We start from the raw sequence: 12418 nt of genomic DNA, 5'->3' as shown, positions 1-12418 counted from the left end.
AGAATCAATATCTATGTATTTAAAAATACTTTCACAGGAATCAATCAGTTCAGTCGCTCAGTTGTGTCCGACTCTTTGCGATCCCATGAATCGCAGCACGCCAGGCCTCCCTGTCCATCACCAACTTCCGGAGTTTACCCAAACTCATGTCCATCGAGTCAGTGATGCCACCCAGCCATCTCACCCTCTGTTGTCCCCTTCTCCTCCTGCCCCCCAATCCTTCTCGGCATCAGGGTCTTTGCCAATGAGCCAACTCTTCGCATGAGGTGGCCAAAGTATTGGAGTTTCAGCTTCAAAATCAGTCTTTCCAATGAACACCCAGGGCTGATCTCCTTTAGGATGGACTGGTTGGATCTCCTTACAGTCCAAGGGACTCTCAAGAGTCTTCTCCAACACCACAGTTCAAAAGCATCAATTCTTCGGTGCTCAGCTTTATAGTCCAACTCTCACATCCGTACATGACCACTGGAAAAACCACAGCCTTGACTAGGCGAACCTTTGTTGGCAAAGTAATGTCTCTGCTTTTTAACATGCTACCTAGGTTGGTCATAACTTTCCTTCCAAGGAGTAAATGTCTTTTAATTTCATGGCTGCAATCACCATCTGCAGTGATTTTGGAGCCCAAAAAAATAAAGTCTGACACTGTTTCCCCATCTATTTCCCATGAAGTGATGGTACCAGATGCCATGATCTCAGGTTTCTGAATGTTGAGCTTTAAGCCAACTCTGTCACTCTCCTCTTTCACTTTCATCAAGAGGCTTTTTAGTTCCTCTTCACTTTCTGCCATAAGGATGGTGTCATCACCAATCTGATCACATGGACCACAGCCTTGTCTAATTCACAGGAATAGGTGATTAGAAATATTCCTTAGCAACATTTTCAGTGCATCTTCTGAAAACTTCATCTATTTCTTGATATAGTTTTAGGGCCTGAAGCATGAACTAAGAGATGTCTCCTATGCCAATTCTGAGAATTTTTTTTTTTACCATTTGGTCAAAAAAGAACGTTTAGTTTTATTGTACAGCTCTGTCTGTTAGAAATGCAGAGTAGCCTTTTCACTGAGAGTACGCCTAAGGAACTGTCCCACTGTGTTTGATAACTCAAAGTGACAAATGAGAAGGTGACAAGTATTAGTATATAACATGGGTAAGTGCTTGTATTTATATTTTACTAAGTAATACAAGCATGCTATGGGCTTCCCTCCTGGCTCAGTGGTAAAGAATCCACCTGCCAATGCAGGAGAGGTGGGTCCGATCTCTGGGTGGGGAAGATCCCCTTGAGAAGGGAATGGCAACCCACTCCAGTATTCTTGCCTGGAGAATCCCATGGTCAGAGGAGCCTGGCGGTCCACAGTACAAGGGGTTGCAAAACAGTTATTAACCCCTAAACAACAAACAATAAACATGGTATAATCTCAACTGCAGAAATAAACAGAATCATTCTAATGCATGATAACCTGGTAGAGACTTCCATGTTTGTTCACCCTACTACAACACAGAGACTGTCTTCATCCCTTAAGCTCATAAAAACTATACGAGTTTTTCAGGAAGCTTTGCTGCTGCCCTCTGCACATCACTGTGTACCATTTAAAACCGGAATGCATCAAGAATCGCTTCCAGGCCTGAATGAGCACTATCTCAGCTATAAACTAAGAAGTGAACACGTACAGAATACTCCTGATCCTGGAGCGGAGCAGTGTTTACTTACAGGGAAGATACTCATGTGATGGGAAAACGTGTTGCACTGTCCTCTTCTGGCTCCTGCCCCCCGAAAAAACAAGATACTTTGACAAGCTACCGTGAGAGTGGGTCTATTCCCAAAAGTTTTGACCTCTCTTTTTAAAAGCTTAAGGATAAACGCTATTTTAAAATACGGACATCGGACACAAGGTGCCCGGAGGTGCTGCCTATGGCATAACAGGAAGGGCATCACTTTGGCCAAAAAACTGTGTTGGTACCCTACACACCTCCAGAGAGCCAAACGGGGAGAACAGATACGGTCGTTCACTCTTGTGAAGGGAAAGTGAAGAAATCAAGACCAGACGCGCTTCCTTCTCCCCCCACCCCCGCGGGGAGGCTTGAGCAGGACTAGGAGCCCACGGTGCGGTTCCAAGCAGTACCAGGCCCCCGTGTCCACCGTACCGGCGAGCAGCCGACCGTCCTCCAGGCACAGCCAGGGACGGCGTCCCAGAGCCCGCCCCGGCCGGGCCCGCCCCGCTCTCTCCTCCCCCGTTATCCGCTCCCAGCCCGCTCGGGCCTGGATCTGCCGGCCCGCCCTCCCCAACTTCGGCACGTTCCACTCCCCCGCACACGCAGGCAGCCGCCCTCCCGCGAGTCCGGGGGCGGAGGGCCGGGGGCACCGCGGGGCGAGGCCTGCGCTCGGAGCCGCTCCTCACCTCTGGATGGAGAAGGGGCACGCAGCCCGCTTCGCTCTCGTACTCATCCGGGCCGTCCGCCATCTTGGTGTTAAATCCCTCCTCCCGCTGCATGCCGGGAGAAAGCGTTTCACCCTCGCGGGGCGCGGGCGAGGCGGAGGGCGAGCGCGAGGGCGAGCGCGAGCCCCGCCAGAGGCGACGCGGTCGCCGCCTCCTCCTCCCCTCCCCCCGCGCCGCCCCCTTCGCCCCCTCCCCCTCGGGGCGCGCGGGTCCCTGCGCGCGTGCGCGCGTGGCGGGAGCGCGCTCTGCTGCACTGCGCCGGGGCCGGCGGGCCTGAGGCTGCGGGCGTGGGCGTCGCCGCGCGGGGGCGAGCCCTGGCCTCGGGCCGCTGTGCGCCTCCGGCTGCCTCGGGGATTCGGCCACCCCGCGAGCCAGTGACCCGGTCCTTCGCGTGGGAAGCCTTGCGGCGGCGCAGCCACAGGGGCAGGGCTCCGGGGCCGCGCAGCTGGGACTCGGGATCCCTGGCAGTGGGGACAGCCCACGCCAGCAAATCCCACTGTCCCGATCCGAGACCCCCGGGACCCGTCCTCAGCGACCTGGGGTGGAGCCATCACCCCGCTCCAGGTGCTAGCTTTGGGACGCTCAGGCATGAATCCAGATGTGCATCGCTCCTGGAAGAAGAAAGACGCACCCCTTCCTCCGCCCTCAAAAAGATCGTCCCGCAGTGTATGCCTCCGGGGGGACACCCTGGAAAACACGGATAAAGCTTGGGATTTCTTCATGAAGAAGCCTTTTTAAAATGACCCAAACTGCCCTCACTGGTCTTGAATTAAGAATAACCAGTTTAAAATGAACGCCCTCAAAACCCGCACGCCCCCATCTGCTACATTTTAATGTAATCCAGGAATTCAGAACTGAAGTTATTTAAACTGAATTCGCCGAAATGCGAACCAGAGAAAATGATTAAAGACATTTTAAAACGGATATTAGGGCTCCATGGCGGGTAGCGGGGATTGGGTTTTAGAAATGTGCTGATGGCACTGTTATAGAAAGTATTTATTTATTTATTAGCTATTAAAAATCGAAAATCTAAACTGCTCAGAGAACGATTTAGCAAGAAGCATTATTTCGTAGGGACCCTGATACTAACCTGTCTCGTGTTAAAGCCAAATCAGGAAGAAGCCTGCAATCCGACAGTATCAGATTTATTTGTAATCAGGAGGGAGGACACTCCAGAGGAAGCTTGGATACCGCTCAGAAAGGTAGGAGAAAGCATCTTCTGTAAGGTTTAGGTTCCCGCCAGAGGAGGTCTGTAGGGTCTGGGTGAGCGGGGATCGGTTCTGGATTGGACGCTGTTTCTGAGGCGGGATTTGGAAAAGAGGGGTAACCGGGGATTGGATGCTGTCAGTGGGAGAGGGCGGTTCAGTAATTGGGTAGCCTAGTAATAAAGGAAAAAAGCAAAGTGTGCTGGGTATCATTGGCAAGAGAGAAGTACTGCTCAGAGCAGGGTGAATATGGCATTTTACAGACGCTGCATGGCTGGGGGAAAAAAATAGCATTTCTGTTAACTTTGTGGCTGGTTTTATCAGCGTCTGTTCTCCCAGCACAGTTGCTTTTTCTCATTTTGGTCTGAGCTGATTTTCATTCTTTTGGTCCTGGCCCAAACCAAGAATTTTGGTTTTGACTCCTACACCCATTATGCAGAATTAAACAGAATTAGGGTTCTGCTTTTGGTGCTCCAAACTGCTTTCAGACACATTTTAACATGGACAGAAATAATTTTCGCTACAACAATTCAGTTTTCATCTTGTCCCATGGTATAGATAAGATCGAATTAGAGAACTAAAGGAAGTATGTGGAATTTGACATGTGTTTAACTTGGGAATGAGGTGTGGTTACTGACCAGAGTCCTTGGACCCTTTAATCAATAGAAATTGATAAAAGGCCAGGCTTCAGGCAAAGCTTTATTGGGACCCACAGCAGGAGGAAGTGAATTCAAGTAACAAGTGCCCTTGCTTGCTTTCCTGGGAAGTCAGGCTGGTTCCTTAAATGGATTGAGTGTTGGGCTGATGGGTGGGATGGGCTGGGGGTTGGGGGATTTAGGTGGCCTGCTCACCCCCTTGGTGGTACTGTGTGTAGGGATTATACGAAATACTCTGCTCCCCACATCACCAAAACGGCAGTTGGTTTATGGCCTGTTTGTCTTATTTTTGACAATTGCCCTAGCTGCACATGTAGTTAATTTTAGTCCCTTATAGTTTCTCTGTATTCTGCTGCTCCAGGAGACTTGTCCAGGTACAAATGCATTAGTCTGATAGAGAGTCCCAGGTCCCAGTTTACCTCAGTGCTAATGGTGTTCTGATTCACTATGCTGGACCCCTGCCAGGTTTCCTGCTCAGGAGGATATTAAAAGAGTAAACTTATAAGAGGGCTTCCCTGGTGGCTCATTCGGTAAAGAATCTGCCTGCAACACAGGAGATGTGAGTTCAATCCCTGGATCTAGAAGATCCCCTGGAGGAGGAAATGACAACCCACTCCAGTATTCTTGCCTGGGGAATTCCATGGACAGAGGAGCCTGGTGAGCTACAGTCCATGGGGTCCCAAAAAGTCAGACACAACTGAACAACTAACACAAACACACACATATGAGGACTTTCATAAGGACAGTCTGGATGTGTGGTAACTTAGAGGCCTAGACTGTGACCGGGCTGCTTTTATAATGCTCCCTGGCAGTGCTGCCCCTGACCTTTTCCCCAAGCTCCTGGTCCATCACTGCAGGGATATATCCTGACTAGTTTATGTCCCCTAAGGTATCAGATCAGGCTTCCAGGGTGGCTCAGCTGTAAAGAATCCGCCTGTAATGCAGGAGCCGCAGGAGATGCGGGTTCGATCCCTGGATAGCAAAGATCCTTTGGAGGAGGGCATGGTAACCCACTCCAGTATTCTTGCCTGGAGAATCCAGGACAAGAGGACAGAGGAGCTCAGCAGGCTCCAGTCCATAGGGTCACCAAAGAGTCAGACACAACTGAAGCAACTTAGCACACATGCATGCACGCTTGCAAGGTATTAGGTCAGCAACCAGGGGCTCCTCTCTCATTGACTTATTTATACCTAAGAATCTAACTGAGAGTTGGAGATTGAACTAAAGTTGGTTCACTGATTTATATTATTTAGGAAACATTCTTCTATCCAGATTTCCCAGGCTAGTCAGACCACCTGGGTTGGAATCCTGTTTCTGTCATCCTTACTTTCTTTCCTACATATCTGAGTCCAGTTTCATTTCTACTCTTAGTTTCTGTTTGAGGACAGAGTGTTTCTTCTGTTTACTTTGCCTTTCCTTAAGGAAATGGTGGTGGAGACAAAAGCCCTGTTGAGGCGAGATACAGCCTGCGTGAGAAAACCCGGGTTACGTTCACTTTGCTGAAAGTTTATTCTAGCTCATATCTCCTATCTCTTTCCCATAAGGAAATGCCCTGAGACTTCAGATTGTCTCCCCATCTTAGTGAAAGCCCTGGAACTTTCACTTTCATTGTAAACCTCAGCTCCATGTTTCACTTTCTCTACCTCACCACTTTCTTGGAGCTATTTCTAGTAATGTACAGTGACAAGATGAAACACGCAACCAAACTAGGTTGGTTTCTCTTCCAATTAGTGTGAATCTCAGATATTTGCTATCTTTATCAGTATAGCTTGAGTTAGGTAGGTGAATAAAAGGGCACAGTTAAGAAGTAAATGCATTCATTCTTCTCTGCTTTGTTTTAGAATATTATGCTCCTTTGTGTCCCTGTCTATTTTTTATTTCTCTCTCTTTTTTTAACTTTAGGATATGCCACTTTCATTTTTTGATTGCTCAATTAGTGAATTTTCTAGACCTTTTTTTTTTTAACAGGTATTAAGGGAGAAAATCTGTAGTGCAGTTTTGTTTTGTTTTTTTTTAAATTAACGTCTTTTTTTATTTTGATTTATCTTACATGATATAAAGAGAACAGTTGGATTTGTAGTGCAGTTTTAACTGACCATCTGGACATTTCAAAAATCCCCCACAGCTGAAAGTTTTCCTCCATTCTCACTCAGTTTTTGATCTGCTAATATAATCAGGTACTCGAGAGCAGGGGTCCCCAATCTCTAATCTAATGCCTGATGATCTGAGGTGGAGCTGATGTAATAACAACAGAAGTAAAGTGCACAAAAAATGTAATGTGCTTGAATCATCCCCCCTACCCCAGTTGGAGGAAAAATTGTCTACCATGAATCTGGACCCTGATGCCAAAAAGATTGGGAGCCACTGTTCTAGAGACTGGTCTCAAATTTCTGAAACTGAGAGTTCCCTGACACCTCCACCCCTCATTGGTAAGTTTGGGTTCTTTCTATGATTGGTTACCTCATTCATTGCAAGACTTTTTTCCTAATTTCATCCCCTGAGATTGATCTCAAATTCAACTTTTGGGATACTTGCCGTTAGATTAGTCCATTATGAGAAGACAGTGGGAACTACAGATTTCCAAACATACATACACACAATTTTGCATAAATATTAGAGAGTTCAGGACTTTCTCAGCATAGTTCATGGATCCTAGGTTGGAAAAAAAAAAAAAACCCTGATTGTGATAAATGATGATTCTAGTTCTTGACTAATAACTTAAACCTTTAAAGGACTTTGAGAAGTCATCTAGTTTATCCTAAGTTAAAATAAAATTAAAATAATTCTCAGTAAGTATATGGGCTTCCTTGGCAGCTCAGCAGTAGAGAACCTGCCTGCCAATGCAGGAGACACAAGTTCCATTCCTGGGCTGGGAAGATCCCCTACAGTAGGAAATGTTAACCAGCTGTTGACTTTTTTTGTGATTATACATACAGATCAAGTAACACCCTAGTGGATGCTCGTTTGCTTTGAGACTCACTCTGGTCTATTAGTCATTATTACGGAGCTCTGTGGGTGAATATATTCTGGTTGTCATTCTGGCCTTGCAGCCCATTATCACAATTATGTCCACTTTCTTTCCATCAGTTAAGTGCTACCATCTGGCTTCCACTGTTTTGGATTCCTATTAATCCAGATAATGTTAAGGAACACAGTCCCATAGCAGCATCTCTTCACTGTCACCTATAATGGATAACTACTACTGAGCTTCTTGGAGATGTCAATGGTACCCTCACCACTAACTTTCTTACTGCCTTGGAGATGGATGCATCCACTGGGCTCTTACAAAGAACACAGTCAGATGGTGAGTTCTCAGGTTTAATATTATAATTTTTTTTCTTACACTCTAACCTCTCTGAGCCTTTGGACACCTCCCTCAAGGCTGTCAAGGCACTTCTAGAGTCTATCCTTCATTTTCTATAGATCTTCACCCTATCCAAGGTCTAAGGAGCCATCCTAGCAATATATTAGAGTTAGCTCATGTATCCTGCCATGTCATGAAATTCCAGATGGTTTTCAATGTCAGTGAATTCTCTGCTGTCCTTCTTTGCCTTCCCTGGTCTGGCACTTTCAGGATTCACTCCTCCATTCCTTCAGGTAAATAAATATTAACCAGGTCTTACAGGTCTTTTTTTCTGTGTCTGTTGCTTCATACAAGTTTATTGGAGGGTCTCCAGAAAAGGGAGGCTATTCTTAAGCAAAGCAGAGGAAGCTACTTTTACCAACACAGATTTCACAAGACATTTTGACAATTTCTCAGGCTTGTTCGCCTAAATGCTACTGTTGGAAGTCTCAGAATTCTACTTTTTCCCCTTCTAGGGCCCTGCCTTTAGCATAGAAGACTTATCAAGACAGTATATTCAGTCTTCTGTGTAGCTCTGTGACCTTCCAACTCAGCCCTGGATCTGATTATCAGCACAGTTTGCTTTGTGGATACAAAAAATAAGTATCCCTTTAAGTACTGCCTTGGAGGCTTTCTGATTTTCATAGCCTGCCTGGAGTTAAGTGTTGGTAACATGAGTCTATCCTTCCTTTAAGTCTTCATGCCCTGTCATGCATGCGTGCTCATATAGCCCGCTAGGCTCCTCTGTCCATGGACTTTCCCAGGCAAGAATACTGGAGCTGGTTGCCATTTCCTTCTCCAGGGGATCTTTCCAACCCAGGGATCAAACCCATGACTCTTGAGTCTCTTGCACTGGCAGGCAGATTCTTTACCACTGTGCCACCTGGGAAGAAAGTCTTCATGAGTCCTTAACAAAAATAAGTCAATCTACAGGTCTTATAACTGCTATTGTCTTCAAACTGTTCAAGGGCCACCCTTAGTTCATAAACAAATGCTTGACTTTCTACATGTAATTCATCACAGTCCTCTACCAGTGAAAGTCTTAGTGATGCTGATTCAGGCCAAGGGTTATCACCACCCACACTTTTCACCAAAAGTGCGGGTGTCTGACTGGTGAAGGAGTCAGGTCCAGAATCCTTTAATGGGTGCCTGCTTTCTAGGTCTACTCTTGAGATCAGATGTCTTTCTTGGGTTCCCTCAAAAGGGTAGAGTCTGAGACAAAGATTTAGATGCAGTTAGTTTACTTTGGGAGTAATCCTAGGGGACAGGAGTGTAAGTGTGGATTAAATCGTAAATAGAAGAAAAGAAAGCCAATCCACGCATATGTGTTTGTTTGGTTGGTAGGTTGGTTAGTTTTTTGTGTATTCACTGTCTTTTTAAATTTTTTTTTTTTCAATTGGAGTATAGTTGCTTTACAATGGGGCTTCCCTGGTAGTACAGTTGGTAAAGAATTCACCTGCCAGTGCAGGAGACAAAATAGATACTGTTTGATCAGAGCCTCTTGATGAAAGTGAAAGAGGAGAGTGAAAAAGTTGGCTTAAAGCTCAACATTCAGAAAACTAAGATCATGGCATCTGGTCCCATCACTTCATGGCAAATAGATGGAGAAACAGTGGAAACAGTGGCAGACTTTATATTTCTGGGCTCCAAAATCACTGCAGATGGTGATTGCAGCCATGAAATTAAAAGACACTTACTCTTTTGAAGGAAAGTTATGATCAACCTAGACAGCATATTAAGAAGCAGAGACATTACTTTGTCAACAAAGGTCCGTCTAGTCAAGGCTATGGTTTTTTCAGTGGTCATGTATGGATGTGAGAGTTGGACTATAAAGAAAGCTGAGTGCAGAAGAATTGATGCTTTTGAACTGTGGTGTTGGAGAAGACTCTTGAGAGTCCCTTGGACTGCAAGGAGATCCAACCAGTCCATCTTAAAAGAGATCAATCCTGGGTGTTCATTGGAAGGACTGATGTTGAAGCTGAAACTCCAATACTTTGGCCACTTCATGCGAAGAGTTGACTCATTGGAAAAGACCCTAATTCTGGGTAGGATTGGGGGCAGGAGGAGAAGGGGATGACAGAGGATGAGATGGTTGGATGGTATCACCGACTCAATGGACATGGGTTTGGGTAAACTCCAGGAGTTGGTGATGGACAGGGAGGCCTGGCGTGCTGCAGTTCCTGGGGTCACAAAGAGTCAGACACGACTGAGCGACTGAACTGAAACTGATCCCTGGATTAGGAAGATCCCTGGGAGAAGGAAATGGCAACCCACTCCAGTATTCTTGCCTGGAAAATTCCATGAGTTGTATTAGTTTCTGCTGTACAACAATGTGAATCAACTGTAAGTATACATATATCCCCTTCCTCTTGAGCCTCCCTCCCACCCGCCCATTCCATCCCTCTAGGTCATCACAGAGCACCGAACTGAGCTCCTTGTCCTATACAGCAGCTCCCCACTTGATATCTGTTTTACACATGGCACTGTATGTATGTCAATGCCACTCTCTCAGTTCATCCCACCCTCTCCTTCCCCCCACCCCACCCCCAGCCTCTGTGTCCTTCTGTTCTCTACAAGCATAGGTTTTGAGCTGGTCATCACTCTGGGTACCTCGAGCTTTGTCCTGATGAGAGCCTTTGGAGAACTGTGTAAATTGTCCCTTGGAATTGTCAGAACTGTCTGACATGGAGGAGTTGGTGAGTGATTCTCTGGCTCTACCCTTCAGTGTCAACTCCTTCCACTTCCCACTCTGTGCCTGTGCTAAAATAGCTGGTTGGGCTTCCGTAGGCATCCCAGGTGGTAGTGGCAGAGAATTCCTACTGCAGTAGCAAGAGATGCCCCAAGCATTTGACACAGACCATGGCAGAGCATAGGTGGCTCCAGCAGAAATGGCTGAAGCAACATGGTAAGCCAGGAAAATATGAAGAATGAATAAATATGTCTGTGATGGTCACACTATACCAGAACTATTTCTCTGTGTCCTGTCACAAATCCTCAATGTTAAGTACTTTAAAAATGGGAACATGGGATAAATTGGCATTATGTGTCTCCTGAGATGATGCACTGAGAAGAAGCCAATGTCACTTCTGTGATATTCCTACCAAAATCATATCCTGAATCTAATCATTAAGCAGAAACTTCTGACAAACCCAAAGTCAGGGACATTCTACAAAATATATGGCCTGTACTCCTTAAAAATGTCACTGTCATGAAAGACAAAGGAAGAGGGAGGAATTATTCTGAATTAAATAAAAATTGAATGATATATATGACCCAGAATCTTATGTTGCTATAGCAGACAACATATGTTTCTATTGGAACAACTGGCAAAATTTGAATATGATCTGTATAGTACACAGTAATTTTGTGTCAATGCTACCTTCCTGATTTTAATCATTGCCCTATGATTATATAAAAGAATGTTCTTGTTTTTAGGAAATTTATGCTGAAGTATTTGAGTATAATGGAACGTTATGACAAAGTCTCAAAGAGAAAATAATAAAATGTTAATGTTTGAGGAATCTAGGTAAAGGATATGTAGCAATTCTTTATTCAGTTATTGCAACAAAGATCTGAAATTGTGTCAAAACAAAGAATTTTAATTTTAAACAAATGAATAGATACTTATTTATTCACATATATGTATATATGTGTATAAATGTGCATGTGTAATTAACTAATTAATTATCAAGCACCCAGAGCAATGCTTGCTGTCATATAGTAGGTTTTCAGTAAATGTTGTATCAATAGAAATCAGCAAAGGAGTGCTCTGAAACAAACCAAGGGCAGGTTTCTATGTCATCCAGCATTTCCTTTCCCCATCGTGATAATTCCAGACACCATGCTTAGGATTCAAGCTGTTTCACCATAAGCTACCACATAATTTCTAAATGCAAACTGTACTTTAAAAGTGTACCTTGACCTAACATTTAAGGAGGAAAGTCTGTACAATCTTTTTTAGAGGACAGAAGCAAAAAGAATACTTCCTGACTCATTCTAGTGCTAATTCTCTAGCATTTCTCTAATATCAGGATAAGACAAAGATGTTATTAACACAAGAACAGAAGGAAGGATTCAGAGCAATTTCTCTCATGAACACCAATGCCAAAATTCTCAACAAAATGCTAGCAAATTGAATCCAACAATGTATAAAAAGAAGTATGCCGTACAAACAAATGGGAATTATCCCACCACTCAGGTAATTCAATGGAAATCAATTAACATAATCCATCACATCAAAAGGCAAAAGAGAAATAAGATCATATCAATAAATGAGGAAGAGGCACTTGACAAAATCCAGTACCCATTCATCATAAAAACTCTCAGTAAATTAGCAATAAAGGGAGAACTTCCTCAACTTGATTTTAAAAACTAAAAAAAAGTATGATATAGCTAACATCATACTTAGTGGTGAGAAACTAGAAGCTTTCACACTAAAATCAGAGATAAGGGAAGGATATTCCCTCTTATTACTCCTTTGCAACACTATATTGGAGATACTGGCTAATTCCGTAAAACAAGAAAATGAACTAAAATATGTACAGCTTGGGAAGGAAGAAATTAAACTGTCTTTGCTTGCAGATGGCATGATTGTCAGAGATCTGACAAAAAGAGACCTCCTGGAGCTAATAACTGATTATAACAAGGTTGCAGGACACAAGATTAATACACATAAATCAGTTGCCTTCCTATATACCTGCAGTGAAATAAGTAGAATTTGAAATTAAAAACACAATGCAGTTTACAAACATGAAATAACTAGGCATAAACATAACAAATA

General features: G+C 44.4%; 1 protein-coding gene across 3 annotated transcripts in view; it reads right to left on the bottom strand.

The window, feature by feature from the left end:
- Positions 1-2624, bottom strand: part of ZDHHC17 (zDHHC palmitoyltransferase 17) — a 130265-nt gene extending 127641 nt beyond the window's left edge. For all 3 annotated transcript variants that reach the window (XM_081483921.1, XM_081483920.1, XM_081483919.1), the window contains exon 1: positions 2396-2624. In XM_081483921.1, coding sequence (XP_081340047.1) covers positions 2396-2488 — 93 coding nt within the window. In that variant the 5' untranslated portion in view covers positions 2489-2624. The remainder of the gene's footprint in view (positions 1-2395) is intronic.
- Between the last annotated feature and the right edge of the window lie 9794 nt (positions 2625-12418).

This window comes from Giraffa tippelskirchi, chromosome 4, assembly GCF_054371585.1.
Source record: "Giraffa tippelskirchi isolate mGirTip1 chromosome 4, T2T-mGirTip1v1.2.pri, whole genome shotgun sequence".
In the NCBI taxonomy this organism is placed as follows: domain Eukaryota; kingdom Metazoa; phylum Chordata; class Mammalia; order Artiodactyla; family Giraffidae; genus Giraffa; species Giraffa tippelskirchi.
This window is presented reverse-complemented; position numbering and strand designations above follow the sequence as displayed.